General features: G+C 47.8%; 1 protein-coding gene across 2 annotated transcripts in view; it reads right to left on the reverse strand.

Annotated features, from left to right (window-relative positions):
- Ctnnd2 (catenin delta 2) overlaps positions 1–23154 on the reverse strand; it is a 716561-nt gene that overhangs the window by 279703 nt on the left and 413704 nt on the right. For both annotated transcript variants that reach the window (XM_048368208.1, XM_048368209.1), the window contains exons 7-8: positions 21187–21772; positions 2600–2794 (exon numbers count right to left, since the gene is read on the reverse strand). In XM_048368208.1, coding sequence (XP_048224165.1) covers positions 2600–2794; positions 21187–21772 — 781 coding nt within the window. The remainder of the gene's footprint in view (positions 1–2599; positions 2795–21186; positions 21773–23154) is intronic.

The following is a 23154-nucleotide window of genomic DNA, read 5'->3' on the forward strand; positions in this document are numbered from 1 at the left end:
TAAGCCTAGCTACTGAGAGGCAAAGAGTGGGAGGATATGAAAGCAAGCCCACACAGTCAGCAGTGAGATGTCCTTCTCAGTCAAGGGCTGGACAAGGTGGCTTGTCCCTGCTATCCTAGCTACACAGAAGCCTCACACAGATGACTGTACCTAGGTGTGCATCCTCGCAGCAAATAGCCCCTATCTCAGAAATAACCAGCAAACATCAGGACCGGAGGTGTGACTCAGCAGTGCTTACCTAACAAGTACAAGGACCCAAGTTCAAACCCCAGTACCATCAAGCCCCAAGTTCAAACCCCATCTCCCTATAGGACAAGAAAAGAAGTATTTCTACATCAAGTGTTGAGGGGACAATCTGCTAATCATGAATAATGGCCCTACAGTAGCATATCTTCTGTTAACATATGATTTTAATAATTTTTGAAGCACTGGGGATTGAATTCAGAACTTCAACCGTGCCAGGAAAATTCTCTACCACTTCAGCCATATGCCAGACCTCTTAGTTTCTTATTCCTTTATTATTATTATTATTATTATTATTATTATTATTATTATTATTTTGGCCAGTCCTGGGGCTTGAACTCGGGGCTCCTGTGCACTGTCCCTGGCTTCTTTTTGCTCAAAAGTGGTAGCACTCTACCACTTGAGCCACACTTCTGGCTTTTTCTATATATGTGGTGCTGAGGAATTGAACCCAGGGCTTCATGTATAGGAGGCAAGCACTCTACCACTAGGCCACATTCCCAGCCCTCTCATTCCTTTTTTTTTTCAGAGAAAGTCTCACATACTTTGCTCAAGCTAGCACTGAACCTCAATCCTCCTACCTGCACTTACAGAATAGCTGGGATTATAGTATGCACCATCATACCCAGCCCTGACCTTTTACGTATTCTTCAGTTCTTTAGACTTCTGGTATTTCATCGAACCCTTCTGTGGTAACACCTATGAGGAAGTTACATAAACTGTATCCTATTCAGTGTTCAGTTGACATCTAATCCTTATTTGCCTTGTACTCCAACACATTATTCCTCTCTTCCTCTTACAAGCATTCTTAGTTCTCAAGTCACACAACAATAGGTACCCAGCTGGCTGTGGTCCGTTTGCCAGCATTTGCTGACCTGGACTTAGATTTTTCCATTTTGTTCTGTCTTTTAAAGTAGGAATGCCTTCTGCTGGGTTTAATCTGACGTAGATAAATTAAGGTTTCTTTCTTAAGATATAACTTTTCATCAAACCCCTAGAAGTTTATTAACAAGCCATAATCCTAACAGCACATGAATATGGAACAGAGAATCAATTAATCCTTTTTGTTCTCATTGTCATTCAACTTAGGTTTTAAATGTCATTGTGGTTTTACTTCTTCCCTAACAAGGAGCTCCTATAAAGAAAATTCAGTGTTCATGGTGCCCAGCTCCACACAAGAGTGGGTCTCGTCTTGGAGGATGAAGCTGAGCGCACTCTGACCTGCATAAGCAGGTATTGCTTTTATTATTTAAGCCAAGATAAATATGCCATGCATTATTAACATGGGACGGTATTTATGATGTGAAAAAAATAGTGTTTCATGCCTTTCTTCTTCTGAGGCAGGGGAACTATCCATCAATATCAAAAATCGACTATAGATGTAGCTCAGCTTGCGTTGACTTAGTCAGGTAATGTGCAGTTTCACACATCTGTTCCTGAGCTTAGCCATCACAACAAGTTACACCATTCTGAGGTGGCGGAGCTCTGGACCACGCTGTGGAGGGGCGTGTGGTCTCCCACATCTCCTCCCAGCTGGGGCAGGTGCTCAGGAGGAAAGAGGGGGCTACACACACCACCTGCGAACCAGAAACACCACCTGAACCACCAGCTTTTGCCCCAGCTGCACCTCGTGGCATGTTGACACCGTATGGACTTCCATATGTAAGGTGAAGTGTCATCCAGCCAAGTCATCACAACACTGAACCCATTATTTTGCAAAGAGCTACACAGGGCAGAAACAATTGTCATCCTTCTCGAGCTCACTGGATATGTACAATTCCAAATATGGAAGAGCCAGACAGTTGACTAAATCACAAGCAACTGCCAGCGCCTGAGCCGAGTGTCATCCAGAAATGTCCTGAGTCAAGCTGCAAACACATATGAAGCTAATTCTGGGGGGGGCCTTTCTAAATATGCTAATCTGCTACACTTTCATCCCCCCCCCCACCGCCGCCCAAGCTTGCCAAATGGGTAGGCTACACCATTACAATGCACTCACCGTGATCAGAAATGGGCATTTTTGCCATACATAATGACCGGTTTCTGAGACCGTGTTTATCCAATAAATAAGTGAATAAGGATGTATAACACATGAGAAGGTCTCCTTTCGCACTTTCCTGCTTGCTTAACGAAGCGAGCTCACCACCCTCGTAGTGATTCTACGCTTCACCATAGCTCCAGCTAGGGAAACCTGAGTCCACTGTGCTCTTCCATCGTCCATGGTCTTTGGCACTAGAGGCATGATGGGAGGAGCGGACGTGGACCTCGACGCGCACATGCGCACGTATGCACACACCTTCCCTGGCCCCTCGAGCCCCACCCCCGTGGACAGGCCAGGCCGGTGGTGGCTGCTCACCTGTGCTCGTGCGGTAGGTGCCGGTGTGTGCTGGCGGCAGAGGGTCCCCCTGGCTCTGGCTCAGGCTCCTCATAGGGGGCTTCTGGTAGACGCGGTCTTCATAGATGGGGTCTATGTGGTGTTCCGGGGACTGCAGGGCTCGCAGCTCGGGGCCCAGATGCCCATGCTGGCTGCTGTAGGAGGCTCGGGACCCAGCTGCAATAAACGAACAGCAGGAACGTGAAGGTTCCACCAGCGTCCCAACTGTGTTTTACCCAAGAAGCTTTGAAGTTGGGGGGACAGAGGGACGGGTTGATTGGCATCCGCAGAAAACCAAAGGGATAGCCCCAAATGGCAGCCACGCAGCTGGCTAATCAGCTAGCCGCCACATCCAGCTGCCTCGATTTGCTCCCAAAGGTGATGTCACTCTGAGAAAGACAATGGCGCTGAAAGAAATCCCCACCTCAGAAGCCCACGGCCTAATGAATGTAACCCGGCTCTTCAGCAAAGGAAGCAGGCGGACAAACAATCCTAAAAGCCTCTTAGAACATCAACCTCACCCCAGAAACTGTACAGCGGGGATGACTTTAAGTGACGAATCAATGAAGAGGACACGATGGCAAAGCCATCTTCAGGTTGACTCGTGTGCAGTGTGCTGGAAATTCTTCCTATCAGCAGTTTTCCCCAGGACAATGGACAAGTCAAAAATGTTTGGGCGTCTAACAAGCTAAACCACCAGGAGAAGCAGATGCTGAGGCACAGGACTTCTGGGCCCTATTTCCCTTTATCCAAGCATGTGCATTCACCTTCCTCCGCCTGGAGAACGCACCAGCGGACGTCACTCACGGGCTTTCCGATGGCTTGAGGGGTGAAGTCCTACAGATTTCCAGCCTTGCTGGAAGCTGACTTGCGACACTTTGTTGCACAGCATGGGGAAAGGGTCGCTGGGGATGGCTACGGCAGACCAGGGCGCCAGGCGGATGTTCCTTACAGAAACATATACAGGGCCATTCCTGTCTGTACACAGACCCATTTACTAAAGTATGGTCTGCACAGCGGAGGAATCCAATGGTACACGGTCCCACTGACCCCTCTGAATGACTTACACATCTACACAGTGAATAAAGACAAGAAAGATGGACCATGTATGGTGGAGGAGCCACCGGGGAGGGGGGAGCAGATGGATGAAGGATGAGTAAGTGGATGTAGTCATGTTACTCGATGTACAACAGTGAAAACAGAACCAGGTAGACTGAGGGGATCCCGGGTGAGGTTGGGGCGATGGTAGAAAATGATGGAAAGGGGGACATCCACCCAAATGCATCATACTGAGATACGATCATGTTGGGTTGAACTCCTTTGGAAAACTACTTAAAATGTTTGTTTGTTTTTCAAAGAAGGAAGCTCTTCGACTAGGTGGGAAACCTCGATGAGGGCTACAGGTTGAGTTGACAAGACTATAAAGAAGGCGTCGTGGATTGAGAGCCAGGACCGAGATCTTGGAGAACACTGAGCGGAGCTGGGCTAGCGGCGATGGGCTTGGGCAGCAGGGAGAGGCACCGTCTAGCCAAGTCGAGAACCCAGGCAGAAGTCAGAGGGGAACCCAGCTGGCTTTCGAAACGACCTTCAGCTAAACCTCGCGAGAACACCCACATGCTGCCGTGGGGTTCCACTTTCAGCCGCTCTTCCACTCCTCCCTCCCAAGCTCTCCAGCCAGAAGCACCGGGGATTCCTTGACCTGGACGACGTCTGTGGACAGGTTCACCTACATCCCCATAACCCAGAGCCTTCACAGGAGGCTTCTAGAAAGCAGTATTTGAGGAAAAAGTCATTGAACATGTTGCCACGGCTCACAAGGAGGTGTTTGGCTGGTACATTCAGCCTTTTCTTTTTCTTGTGGTGCTGGTAATGGGACCTGAAGTCAGGGCTTCTTGCTTTCCCTTAGCTTTTCGCTCAAGGATGGCACTTTATCGCTTGAGCCATACCTCCACTTAGGGCTTTCTGCCAGTTATGGGCGATAAGAGTCTCACGAACTTCTCTGTCCAGGTTGGTTTTAAACCACAATCCACAGATCTCCTCCTCGTGAGGGAGAAGATGAGGGGTGGGAGCCACCAGCACCCTAGCCACTAGCACGGGCCTCTTTAAATGCAAAGAAGCAGAAAACAACGCTTGTGCGTGCTGAGAGCTCTATGAGTGTATTACACTAAAACACGCTGGATGTGGTGAGGGAAGGAAAGAAGTGCACAGCCAAGCGCCGTACCTTTCCCTTTGCTAGTAATTAAATAATTTCTGATTTATATAGCGTTGCGATGAATGACAGCTTTGCATAATTAGGTTCATTGCAGCTGATTTACCAAATGTCAACATCACTGGTTATTAGCGCAGGCTTAGATTTTCCCAGGCATATACTATACTCTGCACCCTGAGTGCTTGCTGTCGATTCTTAGGCCTGACGGTGCTGGCAGTATTGTGAAGGATTCCAAAGGGTAGAAACCAGGAAACAGTGATTGGATCCAAATGTCAAATAGTTAAATATACATTAAGCAGACATTTTATCATCATTCCTTTATTCTAAGTTTTGATAAACATGCAATGATAAACAAGGAGTGGACCAGATTTAACTTTTAGGCAGTAATATGTGAACATCCCCCTGCTACAAGTATTCAATTTGTATTAGAAATTTTTCAGTAATACTAGTAAAAAAAAAATAATAACCACCAGTCAGAGGCAAGTCTGGCTTGATGTCTGTTATTAAGCACCTGGGGTAGAGAGTAGGGTGGGAGTATGCTATCTGCATGAAACACTCTGAAAAATGAAAGTTAAAAAGGTTGGTATTATCTCATAAATACAGACTAGGTTCATGGATGAGAGATGCAAATATTACATCTTAGAGAAGTCTCATCAAGCAAAACAGAACTAAAAGGAACGTGCCCTGATAGAGAGCGGAAGGGCGGCTGAATGCAGCCCTGATATCCAAGGTGCAGATGTGAAAATGGAACCAGGTAACTCGAGGGGATGGGTGGGGCTGGGAGAGATGGGAGAGGAGGACGCAAGGGGTGAGGTTGATGAAGAGTCATGGTTCTCATCAACTCTCAGGTGGAAGTTAAACCTCCTTGCACAACTCCTTAAAGATAATACAAATAAAACCCACACTACACTTTATTTTATTTTTTTAAAATAAAAACGGGCTACTTACTATTTCTTAAGAAGGCATTAAGAAAGCTGCACCGCATAGTGCGGTTTCGGGAGCAAAGGTAAGGACAAAGGTTCACTGTTCCTCCTCCATCTTCTCCTCCTCTTCTTCATCCTCCTCTGCATTCCCTCCTCCTTCCTCCCCTCCTTCTGCTTCTCTGTCTTTACACTGCGATTTATTCTGGATTTTTTGCTTTAGACTTGCATTAAAATTCCAAAATCTACTTCCTACTCCTATGCTAATTTAAAAGTGAATCTTAGTATTTAAAGGACGCCATAATATTTCTGTGCCTTCCCAGCCAAGTTTATGAGGTGGATTTCATTTGCAAATGAGCATTGATTCAGTGAATTCATTTGACAACATAGTTCATGTCATTCGAAATGTGGAAAACTATAGGGGTACCTTCTTCTATACAGGCCGAGAACCATATTTCATACTGATGTCGGCAGGGGCAATTATGAGCTTGTATGCATTTGGTGATCAAATTGCATCCTCACCTAATAATGTCACCATGATGATGGAAAACAATTGCGTGATCACTCCACTTCTGGCAACAAAAGAACCTTCTCATTTCATCGATTTCACAAACCTTAGATTTTCATATTTTACCCTAACTTAGGACAGCTTTGCTGCTAAACCACTCGTGACACATATAATCTTTGACAGAGTACTAAACACAGAAGGATTCTTCCTCCAATTTTCTTGAAGGGGTTGGTAATACAACCTTCTGTAATTATTGAACCCCAATACCCCCCTTCCCAAATGAATACTGCCATCTATTGTGATTCAAATACTTTCCTTGGAGAAAATAAGCGAATGGCCGAAATCACAGGTGAGGATCCCACCGGAAGTGGGCCCATAGAATCTCACCCCGCAAAAAGGCAGAAGCTCGAGGGCCTTGTGCTTTCTAACCACAAGCATCTCTTCCCAAACTTTTGGGAAACGAAGACTTCCTTTCTTCGGTTCTTTCTGTGTCTGGATTGGCAATGGGATAGCAAGGCCTCTGGACCCTGGCTGGTATCTTCGCATTGAGAATGGGCCATTTCCACGTTGGCCTTTGGCTACCATGAAACAGGCTGTGGATCCTGCTGCAACTCGCACCCAGCTCCGACAGAATGAAATGCCTGTGGGAGCTATTTGTCTGGTGAAACACTGGGTGAACAGGGGTGGCCTGGCGGCCCCTGACCCGTCTCTGCTTTTGGTTTCTTAGAGCAAGTAGAGAAGAGGCGCTATTCAAAATGCCAGGTGCATATGGACACCCGGTGAGACTCGGGCTCTCCCTCGGTAGGTTTGCAGGGCTGAGGTTGTGCAGTGGCGACAAGTTCTCACCACGCTGGGGTACCGGTGTGGCTGTGACAACAACCCCTGGCTGTGAGAGACTGTCGATGGTGACTAGGACACTGCCATGTACTGACCTCAGCTCTGCAGCTCTGCACAGCAAGTGACCACTGAGCAGCCGAGGTGGATGAGAGCCTCTTCCAGGAGACACAAGGGGGGGGGGCTGCTGCAACAATTACGGGTTTCCAGGTAGTTCTGCACACGCGGCTGCCTCACTCAGGTCCCTGCCTGGACAGTGCACCCACGTCAGAAGGAGCTCGGTGCTCCTCTACCTGGGGAAAATGCACTTGGGCGACAACTGTTCAGAGTGCTGACGTAGAGGGTCACTGCAGACTGAGATCTCAAGGAGGGGGAGGGGAACAAGATAGTTCAACAAGGAGGCTGGGAATACGGCCTAGCGGCAAGAGTGCTTGCGTCCTATACATGAAGCCCTGGGTTCGATTCCTCAGCACCACATATATAGAAAATGGCCAGAGGGGGCGCTGTGGCTCAAGTGGTAGAGTGCTAGCCTTGAGCAAAAAGAAGCCAGGGACAGTGCTCAAGCCCTGAGTCCAAGGCCCAGGACTGGCAAAAACAAACAAACAATAGTTCAACAAGGTGCCGCTCAGAAGCCACTTGGCTCGGATGGTCAGGACCAAAGGTGGCAAGAGTTGTGACAAGATGCAGGATCTCGAGGAACACACACCAAGGTTTGGACGTCAGCAGGCTTTAGAGCAGCCCCAGAAACATCCATTCCTGAACGTGTGTGGGGAGGAGACGGGAGGGGAAGGCGGGAAGAGGAGGACAGGTGAGGGGACAGGAGGGGAGGGGGAGTTGGAGGGAGACTTTAGCATCCGCAAGAACAAGTGGCACTTGAGAGCGAGGTAAGGAGGCGACCGCTTCTGCCTCAGGCAGTCCACACTCTGTCAGGTCCGCCATTAGTCCCTGGCTGGGAATTCCTTGGGAGTGGGGGTGGGGTACAGCTTCACTGGTTGTGGCCATGCTTAGACTTCAGCATGTTGTCTGCCTCTCACTGGTCCCTTCCCTTCTGGAAGGCTCTGGAAAAGGTCTTTGGGCTGCATTCAGGGCAGTATCTTGGGGAGGCACACCTGTAAGGGGGAGGAGCTGTTCTGGAACTGGGGGGGGGTCCCCTGATTTTTTATATTGGGTGTGCAGGGCACAGGGGTCACAAATGCTCATCCTGTGAAGTTGTGGGAATCTTTTGTCTTCTTTTTCTTTGGTCAGTCTTGGGGGCTTGAACTTTGGGGCCACTTGAGCCACAGAGCCACTTCTGGTTTTCTGGTGGTTAAATGGAGGTAAGAGTCTCACAGACTTTCCTGCCTGGGCTGGCTTTGAACTGTGATTTGCAGATATCAGCCTCCTGAGTAGCTAGGATTACAGGTGTGAGCTACCAGTGTCCAGCTAAAAGGGCTTTTTTTTTGGGGGGGGGGAAGGGTTGGTTTTATTTTAACTGTATTTCTTTAACTTGTTTGTCTTTTCTTTTTTGGAACTGGGGATTGAACCCAGGATGTTGCACTTGCTAGGCAAGCACTTTGCCACTGAGGTACATCCCAGCTCCAGGGAAACCTTCTAAAACAGTGGCTTGCAGACTAATGAAGACATCAAGAAAGACTCCATAGACACTGTAGCTCTTCTCAGTGAAACTGAGCACAATGAAACAGGAAGGATATAGAATTTGACTAGCAATGCCTTTGACTGGAGGGCAACATAATGAGATTTCACACTTGTAATTAAGTCTTTCAGCATCTGAATGTAACAAAGTTTAATCCAGGAAGGCTCAATTTTACCTGGGAGGGCATTTTCTTTTTTGTCAGTACTAGAGGTTTGAACTCGGGACCCCCATGCTTGCTAGTCAAATTCTCTGCCATTTAGGCTATATTCCCAATAGTGAGAAGGGTATGGCATTAATAGTTTGCCTCAAACCAGCTCTCCTTCTGAGCTGGAGTGATCAAGAGTTTGGCTCGCTGCTCTCTTCTTATGTCCCTAATTAACTACTCATGCAAGGGAATCTATAATTTGGCACTTTATTAATTAGTCACTTCCCAGAATTTTTAATAGCCAGGCTCATATTCACACAGATATTCTCCTGTATCAACATGGGATAAAATCCAAGGAGGGTCATTTTATTTCTGGACAGCTGCTTTTCCAGACGCCATCACTGCAATACTTGAGCAGGGCATCTGTGGTCGGTTCCAGATCTAATTAAGGTGATGATGAGGGGGATTTCCAGGAGAGGAATCCAGGCCTAGGTGTTCCTCATTCATCCCTATAGATGTTGTGGAAAGGCAAATAAGATGGGATCTTCAAGTTTGCTTGAGAAGTTAACTTCTGCTTTTGGGTTTCTGCCCAAAGGGGGGGGGGAGGCTAATAAGCGAAATTCTCAATGCATGGACAAGAAGGCTTCTAACTCAACAAAAATAGGTATCAGCAAGCTGCTTTCCTCCTAAGTTGGTTGTGATTTTCTGAAAAGTATGTGAAGGAAGATATTTTGCTTCTTAACATCCTAATCACAGTCTTTACTCAGATTGTTTTACATAAATCATACACTGGCTGCACAAACTCACTTTCTAAAATCAGACATTCAGCTTCTGAAATGCAAACTTAAAAATGCATCTCTCTGTGTCATTTTCCTACAGCTTCTTAGGCTGTTCCAACGCCCAGAGTGACCTTTGTGATAACTCCAGAAAGAAATGATACCATTAACTTCCCACAAAAGTTATAGAGAGAAAATGACAAATAAACGGTTATATCCTGGGCTATTTCTACATTTATAAAACTTCTCCCTGTGGTCACATATTATTAATTTTTACTATTTGGATCAGCATAAAATTTGGCATAGGCTGGGACTGTGGCTTAGCAGTAGAGAGCCTACCTTGCATGCATGAAACCCTGGGTTCAATTCCTCAGCACCACATAAACAGAAAAAGCCAGAAGTGGCTCTGTGGCTCAAGTGGTAAAGTGCTAGTCTTGAGCAAAAAGAAGCCAGGGACAGTGCTCAGGCCCTGAGTTCAAGCTCCAGAACTAGCAAAAAAAAAGGCTTTTTTTTTTTAAAAGTTTGAGAAAAGAGGGATTGTTCCACATGATATGTTTGAGGAAGTTTAAATGCATCTCTTGATTCTTTCCTATTCAAAAGTTTAAAATATAGGTATGCACATGCATATCTGAAACTTTGAATCATTGCTGGTAATGTTTATGTGTGTGTGTATGTGTGTCAGCTTATGCATTAATATTCAATTTCCTAATGGGACATAAAATTGAGGAGACTAATCTATTGCTGCAATTCTCCTTTCCTTTTTCTCCAATGTTGTTATTCTAGGAAGATCCTACTAAACTGCCAATCCAGGATGGTATGTAGAATGCGGAAGCAATGATTTTTCTCTTAGAAGTCTCCTAGTACAGAACACTGGAACCCATGCGATGGCGCTGTCTATGGAAGGCTGCGTCTGTGTAACTCTGTGCGTCTGTGTCCATGCCGTTCTGGATGGGATATGGAAGCAGTTCCCAGCCATGTGGGAGGCGAAGATTGGGAGGCTAACTGTTCTAGGCCAGCCAGGGCCGAAAGTCTCACTAGATCACATCCCAACAGATAAAGGTGGGCATGGTGGTGCACTCCTGTCAGAGAGCGTGAATAGGGGATTGCCGTAGAGGCTTACTGGGGGAAAATGCAAGCTGTTATCTCAAAAAAAAAAAAAAACAGAACAAAAAGGGCCGGAGCTGAGGCTCAAGCGGTAGAGTGCCTGCCTAACAAGTGCAATGCAAGCGTGGAGTCCTGAATTCAAATTCTAGCACTGCCACGAAGAAGAAATTACAAGTAGTTCGAAGTAGAATCTTGTTTCTCTCGGTTAACTATCTCAGCCATAGGTTGCTGGAAACAAGACAGACTTTTGTTGCATTAGGAAACCATTGGGCTACTTCCCCTGTGGCATTTCTCAGAGACAAAACACAAATTTCCTGAGACATGGTGCCTTTATGGGGCGCTGGAACCCGTTATCTGAAGCTCACATGGCCTTAACCTTATGCAAGCTCCCGTGATCTAAGCTCACTAACGAACTCCACACAGTCCAGGCTCCTCTAGACACTCATTCGCAGTGAGGGCCTAACCCCACCTCTAGCTCTTCCTTTGTTCTGGGTATACAAGACACAAGCATACTCTACTAAACCTAGCTTGGGACCCTGCCTTCTTGAACCACCCTTCTAGGACCCCCATACCTGGATGTAATTCTTCCTCTCAGAATTCCTCTATACCCTAACCCTCACTTCTATCCAGATGTATCTCAAGCTACTTCTGGACTAATGTCATTCCTATTCTCCTTCTAAAAAGAACCACCTGGGTTCCATCTTTTTTTTTTTTTCTGTTTATTGTCAAAGTGAAGTACAAAGGGGTTACAGTTTCATATGTAAGGCAAGTATGTTTCTCATAAGGTTGAATTCTCCTAAGACCTGACATTCTTTTTGGGGAGAGTGAAATGGAGGAGGCACTGGTACTAGAACTCACTGTGCTTGCTAGACAGATACTCGACCGCTTGAACCACGCCCACTGCCCTTTCTGCCCTAGGTATTTTTCACAGACTCACATATTTGGACTGTGACCCTCCTCATTTTGCTTCCCGCACAGCTGTAAGGAGAGGCACACATCTCCAAATCTAGCTGTTTTTTGTAAAACTGATCATGATAAGAGACTGGCAAACTTTCACCCAGGCTGACTTGATCGCCATCTTCTGAATAACTAAGATCACAAGCACAAGTCACCGCATCCAGCCTAGGGAGTCAGCATCGACATGCCAGCATGTTAGTAATTCATAACATGATCTCTGAAACAACTCTGTAACATTGTCATCAGGTTGCTACCTTGAGAGGAGAAAGGAAGCCGTCTCCGAGAAGCCTGTTTCCTCACCAGATCATGGGTGACTTTGCCTCAGACCCCTCCCGTTGGCTGCTCCCTCTACCTCAGGCACCCTTCCAAAGAGTCACATGTGTTCCCCTCTCCTCCCTTCAATGACTTCTCCAACTGACACCTTACTGCTGAGAGCCTCGGACTATTCTACCCTGAGACATGCCTACCTGCTGAGTCTCCTCTCACTGCCTAACATCTTCTCCCTGTGAGAACAGTAGACCAAGGGAAACAAGGCTGCAGCTTTGTGCCTATAGCAGGTCAGGTACGTATGTGTTGGTTGAATGGGATTGTCCCAGGTCACAGAGCGAGAAAACAGAACACAGACAGTCTATTGTATCTGTGCAGGCCCTAAAGCTCAGAGTTGGGGGACCTTGAGGACGTGTCACATTTCCTGCTTCTTAGTCTGAAACTTAAGCTCAGTCTTGGTGCACCTGTTCTGTCCTTCAAGGCTGAACTTTCCTACACCTCTCGGGACTTGAGTCAAGATTCACACCACAACCTGTACTGAGTCCATTCCCACGTTCCTAGCCTGGTACCCAGCAGGCTTCATTCCTGCTCTCTTAGACCCCTAACAGGCAACATACTGTTCCCCGGGTAACACTTCCTATGTAACTGGGATAGTCTCCAACTGTGCAGCTCTCCAGAACAGGATGCAAAGAAGGCTGAGTATTTCAGAGGACTCACAAGCAGTCCTAAAACATTTGATCCGCCCGGTGCAAGGGGTCACTGGTTGTGTATGGATTTTTCGGCTGAAGATCACTTCTGCCATGCAGGGAGACGTCTGCTAAGTCAGAGAGGGTCTGCTTTATTTCCCTCCAGGGACTTTCAAGTCATTTTTTTTTATCTCGGTGCTTTGAAATTTCATGATGTGGGATAAAGAATTTTTTTTTTATTATTATTCCAAGCAGAAGTGTTTTCACGGAAGGCAGGTGCCCCTCAGCTCTGCACGAGTCTCCTGCACACGTTCTCTGCTAATCTGCCTATCTGTGCTCTATTTCTGAGACGCTTGCAATGAGTGGAGATGCCAGGAATGTGTCTTCTGTGGCTTTCTTTGCATTATTCCCATATTTTCTGTCATGTCTCCTCAGGCTCTCCTTTCTGGGTGATTTCCTTAACAATTTTTTCGTCATCCTTTCCTACTTTTAGCTTTAGTAGTTTTATTTTTACAGCCTAGAAAGATTTTCTTGTTCTTTTATCCTTCTACGTACCATTCGGTTTTTAGTTAATAAACTAAAGATCTTTCCAAATCCTTCTCAATAACCAAACTGAAAGTTGTGCTTATTTCTTTTAATCTCTTCTATCCCTTAAATTATGTTTCTTCTGGGAGACAATTTACTTTTCTATTTTTAATGTCTCTTTTCTTATGCCACTAATTCTCTCTCTCATTCCTCAGAAATCCTTGTTAGTTGATCATATTTGAGGAAGAAAATCCTGGTGGGAGGTTTATTTTTTTCCACTGTGAACATATTTATATATATGTATATTTTTTTCCACTGCTTCCCTCTAAGTACAATCCCCAAGTTTGAATGGATGACAGGGAGGGGAACAAGGTATACAGTTTGACCATGTTCTCTCTTGCTCCAGGGTGAGTAAGGGGTCTGGGCAGTTCACCCCAGCACCCCATATACCTACAGCACCTCAACCCCACTGTACCTTGGAGTGTGCCCTGACTGCGGTCTGCCATGTTAGCAGGAGTGAGGGCATGAATGAGCAGAGAAGGCAGGGTAGGATTATCTCAAACAACCTTTCAGTTAGTTCCCGTTTATCTGTACAACCCCACAACTCTGCCCAGAAGCCCCGGCTCAGCTCTGCCTGGCAAGACTGCCCTGTGCAGCTTGGTTGGAGGAACACTGCACTCCCAGTCTCCGTGTTCCTGTCTCTCTTCACCCTGGGTTGTATTCCTGCACTTTCAGGTTGGGATGCTGTCTGAGAAACAAAGGTGTCCGATGAGATGCGTCACTGAAACGCGTTAGCCGGGGTGTGTGCTCGTCTCGTTTTGCCCCACTTACATTTTCCCAGTTAAATTAGAGCATGCTGAAAATTATACAGGGATCAGTCCTCTCAGATAGAATTCTATATAAAGACACCACTCCCCCATCACACAAGGTCTGTTTATCTCATTTTAATTGACACAGTTGCTACTTGGTAGGAAGGAAGTGTACTTACAGAGGTATTAATTTCTGTGAACCAAACAGAAAGACACCAGGAAGGCCCCAAGGGCCACCTAGCAATCTAAATTCTTAGCTGCAGACTTCGGCCACTAACTTACTGTAAGAGGATATTAAAAGTGACACTGTCTCCATTACAGTTTGACCTAGACACCAATTGCATAGAAATTAGATACCAAGGTAAAATGGGATGCACATAAAGTGAATTACAGCGGAAATGCTTGATTACTGCTCTGTGAGCTATGGACCACTAGGAGGAGGAAGGCGATTCGACACGCACAGGGTTGGCTGAGGATTCCGCTCCCTGCCTTCCTGGCTAGTGGGAACCCAAAGAGATAAGCTGACGTAAAACTACTCCAACTGCACTAGAAATTTTCACTGCACACTCCCAGAGGCGAGATGACAGGCAGAACAAGCATTTTGTTGGTGGAAGTGAAGGGGACCAGTAGAGGACACCCTCAAATGTGTCAGAGCATCATGAGGACACTCATCCAGTCAACAGGGATTCCAAAGATGCCCTGGACTCTGCCTCAAGGCGAGGTCTTCTGAGGTGAGGTCAGGGCGGGGGGGGGGGGTGGTAATCAGCCTGGCAGTGGGAAGGCAAATGATCTATGTCACTAGGAGACATCCCCAGAGAGGTCTCATTCCAAAGGACTGCTGGAAGCTCCATTTGAGGAGTCCATCTCAAGGTATTGACTGACATCCTTGGCCGACCATCACAATTCATAAATCGAATTCTTTAGAAAGACTAAGTCAACGCTGAACAAATAAGTACTAGGAAATGGGTACTGGCAAAGGGAGGGGTCAAGAGGAGCAGGGTAGAAGAATGAACTGAGGGAAGGGGTAGAATGCAGGCAAGAATGCATTGCTTATGCCACAGAACTGAGGAGGGGTGGGTAGAAGGGGAGTGAAGACTTTGACAGGATGACACAGATCAAGATGCACTGTGTACATACACTGCTGTGTTAAATGGCAAAAAAAACCCCACAAACCCCAACAATGCATAAACCTAAAACTTAAGAAAAGTGAGGGAAGGGGTGGGGTGGGAGGGATGGGTGAGAATATTGAAAGGGGTGACATTGATCAAGAGGTACTATATTCATAAACTGCCCCATTGAATGGCAACTCCTTCGTACAACTAACTAAAGAAAATTAAAAATATGTGTTTTTTTTTTAAAGTGTTGGTGGCATGTCTGTTGCTTGGATGACAGAATGGTCCAAGTGCTTGCCCACTGGCGGGAAACGCTCAGCATCAGATCATGAAACGGAAGGGAGTAGAGAGAGCCGGCTTCCTACTCCCTTCAAGAACATCCCAGGGGCTAGGTGCTAAGCAGACTATCTCATTACCAGAGCGAGGGACCAGCAACTCGAGAACCTCGCAGAAGACGCTGCAAGGATCTCACCCTGCGTCAGACTCTTCTCTCTCCTTTCCACAGCAAGTACATTGCCTGGAAGCCCTGAGAAGGAGGGCAATGGATCTGAAATCTCCAAATAGAATCCAGAGACCGCACTGCAGGGTCCACTCTAGTATCCCCAGGCTACGGGGTCCGCTGGCTGGAGCATGGTCTGGACATGCCTTGACCCATAACTTTCCATACTAGGTTAATTTTAATGGAAATCATTGGTTAGGAATGTCCATTTCACTGAGGACTCAGAGTAAGCTTCTGATGTTTGACAACTTTAATACATATTTACAACCCAGATTTCTGTGTCCAACAGGATTCATTTTGTTCTAAACTTGGAAAATTAAAGGATCATGTTATTTTCTTTACAAAAGGAAACCAAAATTGCTCCTGGCATAATCACAGTCAAACTGTCAATAAATTATTGAGATTCTTTTTTTTTTTCTGTTTTCAAAATTACCAGATATCTAAATAAGTTAAAAACATTCACTGCAGTTTAACATTCTTGCTATTTTTCTTCACGAATACCAAAATAGGCTCCTAGGCATGCATCACACATATTTGAGATGATAGATGTTCTCTAAGGGTCTGGGTTCAAGTCACACCCTGGCCATCTCTAGACAGAGGACTGTAGACAAGGAGTGTAGCATTGCTAAGCCTCGGCTTTGCAATCCGCAGGATGGGGTAAAATCTGCACCTCCATCATTGAGCTGTTGGAGACCAGATGGGTAGAGATTGCAAAATACCTGGCTGGCACCTAGGAAATATTTTGTAGTGCAAAATTTTCTGAACATAATTTTGTCATTAATATTTAATACACTTGTTCACTAAAACGAATACATTTGGCTCTTTATAAAAAAGGAAATCAAGCACCTTTGTAGTTGGAAGAATAATGTATAAAGTAGGTGATAGCATTTATTCTTCCTTCTTCCTCTCCTATTTGTAAGTGATCATTGGTGAATTCTCTGATTACAAAACAAGTGGGGGAAACGTGTAATCATCGCGTCTGGGAGTAGAGAAAGCCTAGTGGAACGAATGACTCCTGTTTCCCACTCGCGTGTGCTTTTTATGTCCACATAGCTCCCACAACAGTTCTGAACACACAGCTATGACCATGCCTGCCACGTGCTGTGAAGATCACTCTACAAGGCCTGCACTCTGGGGTCCACTCTTTGCACGTCATGTGGTATCGTTGTATGAATGTAAAGTGACCTCTGTACACATTGAAATTGCATCTTTTTGAACACTGAGATCACATCTCGCCTATCTTTGTTTTCTCACCACAGAAATTGGCATGCTTTGTAACTCAGTGACCTGTTTTATGTCTACAGTAAAACCAGATGAATTCCCCTGAATATCCAAAGTCACGCGATTTGTATTGCTCAACAACACAAGTCAACTTCTACTAGGCCAGAAAAGTGTAAGGACTTTATATATGTTCCTTATTTATGTCTACAATATTACCTTATTTACATCAAGCTAGTGTGTAGTAGTTGACATCTCTCTCCCTAGTTAGGAAGAATTCCAAGCAGGTAGGTGACCAATCTAATACTGAGGAGCTCCAACAAAACAGAGCTGCTCTCCACTCAGTAGTACTGCACAGTGAGAAGAAATACAATTTAAAGAAGAAAAAGAAAACTATGAGGTCTTTAGACTCCCACGACTAAACATCTGAGAAATCACACTTTGAATTTGGATTGTAGTATGAAGTTAGAATTCTGAAATCCGTGGCCAGCCTTTTTAGTTTGTCTACCATGTAGACCTAGTGGAGTGTATGAATATTCTTCTAGTATGTGTGTGTGTGTGTGTGTGTGTGTGTGTGTGTGTGTGTGTGTGTGTATCTTAAACTCAGGGCCTCAACTTCCACTTGGTTTTCATAGCCAATGGTCCACCACTTGAGATATGCCTCTAGTCCTACATTTTCCTGATTACCTGGAGATTGAATCTCACAGACTTTTCTGCCTGGGCTGGCTCTGAAGTTTGATCCTCCTGGACTCAGCCTCCTGAGTAGCTGGCATTACAGGTGTGAGAGAGACATGGGTTCCAGGCCATAGATACGTATGTGCATTTCCTAGCCAAGTATCCTGAAGCCCTGTGGCAGAACTTTTAATTTCCAGAAATTAAAATGAATATGCAGCTCAACCTAATACACTTCTTGAGAAAAATTCTAACCTTTGTATTTACCTCTTGACTTTGTGCTGTTTCATTCTGATAGCTAGACACAAGTCCTGAATCCAAGTCTTAGAAGTGATTAGCATTCTACATCTGCCCAATTCATTAGCAGCCTGCTCTGCCTCAGTCAGCATAACTCTGTTCTCCAGGTGGTAGGTTGGTGAGATACTAGAATTCTCTTTCTCTTACCATCATCATGAGAAAACCCCATTGCCCAGACCACAGACACACGTCTAGAATTCTACAGATTTTCACCACCTTGGATGCAAGAATCTTGGGCCATCATCACCTCTTGCTTACGATTATTACAATCACATTCTTGCTTTTGCCTTTGATCCCAAGTCTATTCCAATGTGGAAGCCATAGTCATCCTGTCATAATTTAAGTCAGATTGAGTCATTCTCTCCTTCAATTGTTAACGACTCCCATTGGCATAGTAAAACCAGCACTTTTAGTCCTCATCAAGACTTAACAATCTGATTTCCTTATCTGGCCTTCAACTGCCTCCCAACTGCCAATGCACTGAAAACCCATATCAGTCATGTCTTTGCCCTTGGTCCCTTTGGCTTCTTTGCTGTGTTGCAAACTTATCAGACCCACACTCTCCTCTTTGAGCCTTGGAACTTACATTTCTTTCTACTCAGAACACTCTTGCCTCAGATATGCATAGGGCCAGTAGGCTCGGCTCTTCAGGAATGACTCAAAATTCATCTTTTAATTAGTCTTCCCTGGCCACCCTAGAGTAAGCACTGATTTTCATGATTTTCTGTCTTCTCCATTTGAAACAAGACAGGGAAGTTGGGTTGATATTGCACTCCAAGATGTAAAGCAGTGGCGGTACATCAGGAATACAGGGCAAGTAATTGTGAGATATGAAATTAGGAAAAGTTCTCATCTCCCTCGCAGTCACACATTTTAGCTGCCAATGATAGATCTCCCAAATCACAACTCCCCAAATCCAAAAGCTATTTCGCAATCCTGACATATAATTGTGTTCTCTCTACTAGCAAGCCAGGTAGCTGCAAACTTTAGGGCACCTGGAATGGTGTAGAGCACACAGGATTGCGCAAGGAATGTGGAAGCTCTCCACAGGAAAAACAATCAAGAGTCTATCTTCCATATTGCTTCTGGGCCACAATGTGGGACAAAACAATCTTATGCAAAGCAAGTGCCTATAATATCATTGCAAACTCAAGTACATCATCGCCAACTCAAACCACCCCTAGCAATCTGCATGACAAATCCTTACATGAATATTTTAAAACATGCATGCTAAACTAATAAACATGGGCATCTTAACTCTTTGGTGGTACATGAATTATTTTCCACACCAAGCAGCACAAAGATAGGGCCAGAAAAACCATAAAACCATTGAAGCAGGAAGGGAAGGGAAGACACTGGGAGCCTACTGGTCAGCTGGAGTTCTCTTTTAGGTCAGGAAAGCAGACACACACACACACGTGTACACATGCATACATCATATCCTTTGAAACATCTGTTGCAGACAATAGAGCACAAGCTATTTGCACAACGCATTTACTTTTGAGCTCCTTCCTGGTCAATGAAATTAAGAGTTATGGGGGCACTTGGCTACTCTTTTCCCACTCCCTCAATCTCTCCTCAAGACCCAAATATATTCAACCCCACCCCCAAGTTCCCTAATGTGAAAGCAGTGCAACACACACACGCACACACACGCACACACACACAAATACCCATGGTAGCTGGGCTGCCTGATGGGGTGGCAGGAGTCGAGTCCATCACAGTGACACCATTTCCCACTTCTCTGACCCCATCTGGTCATTTGTTTTGCTTACAAGGGTTTGGTGCCTAGGTTCTCGCCAGTTCTGAGTCCTTACATTCAAGACATTTTGGCACTCGCTTGGTATACAGGGAGAGGCACAAGCAAGAGGTGGTTTTCAGTTCCGTAAGCATACCTAGCATAATTTTGTGGGCAGCCAATCCCAGCCTGCGTCCTGCTAGGCCAGGCCAGGCCGTGCTGGCAATTACTGTGCTGAATTAAAGCAGCCCTTGGCCACCTGCCCCGTGCCTGCAACAAGTTCCTTTTTTAATCCTATTTATCTTCACAGTCCATCTATTTGTGTCAAGAAAGGAAACATATGAACACAGCATCTGTTACTCGAGTGACACAATTACCAAATACTTCTATAAGGAAAAAAAATCGGCAATAAATTCCCATTACTTGTCAGGTGTTTTAGGGGACAAAGCATTCGTCTTGCGATCACAGTGCCTGGTGTATAAAGCGGCATATGGTGCCTTGCAGCACAGTCTCCAGCTCAGCCTGGTGTTTGATGGGCACAGCCACCTACTACGACGGAAAGTCACCTTTTTTAAATTTTTTTTCTTTTGCAAGAAGGGCTGGGAAAGGCAGTTTTCCTTTCCCCAGGCAACTCCCTCCCTCCTGGTAATAAAACTGCTGACAAACTCACCAGAGGTTACTTTCCCCAAAGCTACTGAAATCTAACTCAAGCTGCGGGGGTGATTGATGGGAGCCCGTCCCTCCCTTTTCCCTGACACGCGCAACGACCCTGTACACACTGCCAGTGCTACTGGCTTTCTGGATGCGTGCAAGCAACAGGTGTCTGTGACTGTGGATGGCACTTGACTTATTGCCACGGTTTTTTGGGGAGAGAGAGAGAGAGTTAGAGAGAGAGGGGGAGGGAGAGAGGGAGAGAGGAAGAGGGAGAGACTTAGAGAGACCGGGAGAGGGAGAGGCTTAGAGAGGGGGGAGAGGGAGAGAGTTAGAGAGAGAGAGGGGGGGAAGGAGAGAGAGGGAGAGGGAGAGAGTTAGAGGGAGAGAGAGGGAGAGGGAGAGAGTTAGAGGGAGAGAGAGGGAGAGGAGAGAGAGTTAGAGGGAGAGGGAGAGAGTTGGAGAGAGAGAGTTAGAGGGAGAGAGAGAAGGAGAGGGAGGGAGAGAGGGAGAGAGAGAGGGAGAGAGGGAGAGAGAGAGGGAGAGAGAAGGAGAGGGAGAGAGTTGGAGAGAGAGAGTTAGAGGGAGAGAGAGAAGGAGAGGGAGGGAGAGAGGGAGAGAGAGAGAGGGAGAGAGAAGGAGAGGGAGAGAGTTGGAGAGAGAGTTAGAGGGAGAGAGAGAAGGAGATGGAGGGAGAGAGGGAGAGACAGAGACAGTTAAAGAGAGAGGCAGAGAGACCCTGTGACTCTCAAAGAGGACTAAGTGGGGGGCACCTTGGCGAAGGGCGCAGCGGCTGGGGGGAGCCCCCCCCTTTTCTCCTCGTCCTGCCCCTCACAGGTCGCCCCCCGCCCCGGGGCCCGCTGCTAGCCAGCAAGCCAGCGGGGTGGCCTTGGCCGGCGCCTGGGCCGGCGGGTGGGCGCAGCCCGCGCCCTCCGCCCGCCCGCCCGCGGCGCCCCGGTCCCCCCCCCCCCCCGGTCCCCGTCCCCCCGCGCGCGCGCGCGGCCCTTACCCGCCAGGCTGCCCGGCCTCTGGAGGGTGGCGGTGGCGTAGAGCTCCTGCGAGTGCTTGCCGTAGGGCTCGGCGGCGTGGACCAGGCGCTTGGTGGGCGACAGGGTGGCGTAGGTGCCGATGGTGGAGCTGAGCTGGTGGATGGGCGAGGAGGAGAGGGTGGACTGCACGGTGGGGGGCGAGGTCACGCGGATCGGGGACAGGCCGGCCGAGGACACGACGATGTTGATGGGCGAGCTGGTGCTGTAGGACTTGGCCAGGCGGCTGGGCGACTGCTTGGGCGAGGAGCCGCGCGGGGCGGCGTAGGCGGCGCCCTCGGGGGCCGAGCCCCCGCGCTGCAGCTTGGTGGGCGAGCCGCCCGGGGCCGCGGCGGCCAGCGGGGAGCCGCCGCGCGGGGGCGCGGGCAGCGTGGAGCTCGAGTAGTAGAGCGCGGCGGCGGCGGCGGCGGCGGGGGGCGCGTCCGGCAGGTGGAAGGCGCTGCCCAGGCTGGGCGCGAACGGCTCCCGCGGCGGCGGCGGCGGCGGGGGCGCGGGGTCGGCGCCCGGCAGGTGCCCGGCGGCGGCGGCGGCGGCGCGGCTCGTGGTGCCCTGTGCCCGGGAGAAGGGCGGAGGGGGGGGGGAGAGGAGACAACACGCGCGCTTAGCGGGGAGGGACGGGGAGGGGCGGGGAGCGCATGGCGGGCGGGGAGACTCGAACCCGCGGCCTACCCCCACCCCGCGTGGTTCCCCCCGGGGGGGGGCCTCCCGGACGCCCGCTGAGATGCTTCTGGACCCAGCATCCAAAGAGCATTTGTAAAAGACCGCCCCCCCCCCCCGGCACACCCCTCACCTCCGTACAGAGGATGCCTTCTCCATCTGAGAAGTTCAAACGGAGAAGAAGAAAAAAGTGCAGGGTGTGCACACACACGCACACACACTCACACACGCGCACACACACGCGCACACACACTCACAGCGCCCCAAGAGTTGACCAGATGCACCCACAACTTCCAGAGTCGGCCAAGCTGCGCACGCATCTGGAGGATATCAAGATTATTCTTTATTATTATTATTATTATTATTTATATAGACCTCCTAGAATGTACCCTGCCAAGAAAAGTGGAAACAGAGGGAGGGGAAATGAAGGAGAGAAGGAAACCTGCTTCCCCCCACCACCACCCTCCACCCCACCCTCCACCCCACGCCCCACCACTCGAGAGGAATGAGAGCAATCGCAAAATGAAAAGCTTTAACCCAAAGCCTCCCTTTGGGGGGATTGTGAACCCTGGCTTTCAGATCCCTCAGATTCTGTCCCACCCCCCTTCTCTAGCTCCCTCTTAAGAGCTCCCCTGCTCTCCCTTCTCCCCTCTTCCCTCTTCTCTAGCTCCCCCCACCCCCACCCCGCACTTTCCTGGAACCTTGTCCAGAGACACCTCTGCATTCAAATGAAATCACTGCTTGGCCAGTCTCTTTGGGCAGGAGTTGTCCCAGGCCCCCCGGGCTCTCCCAGGGGAGCAGGGGTGTAGAGAGGTTTTCCTGGTGCTAGGGGGCAGATTGTATAGCGGGTACACGGATGGAGAGAAGCTGCTAAGAGAGCATTGGGAAGGAGAATGCGGGTGGGGAGCATGTGTGGTAGCTATTAAGTTTCCATTAGGCCTCTCCACCCTTTGGGGATGGCCAGTATCCAATGCTAGGCTGGGCACTTCCGTCTGTGAGCTCACACAGCATCCGCGCTGTCTCTGGGATACATATTTATATACATACTATTTACATGTGATGTGCATATTGAATCTACTTTCCTCACTCTACATCTTACTCCACACGGGGAGTGAAGGGAAGATGTCCTTCAATGATGTGTCTCCAGGAAGCAGAATAGGGCTGGATTCATAGAAGGGACTACAGGAGTAGGTGTGGAAAGAGAGAAGGCCCCGCTAACAAGGCTGGATCAGCAGGGGAGCTGTGGCTCCCTTGGGAGAGCACCCGACTGGAAC

Source organism: Perognathus longimembris, chromosome 19, assembly GCF_023159225.1.
Source record: "Perognathus longimembris pacificus isolate PPM17 chromosome 19, ASM2315922v1, whole genome shotgun sequence".
Taxonomy (NCBI): Eukaryota; Metazoa; Chordata; class Mammalia; order Rodentia; family Heteromyidae; genus Perognathus; species Perognathus longimembris.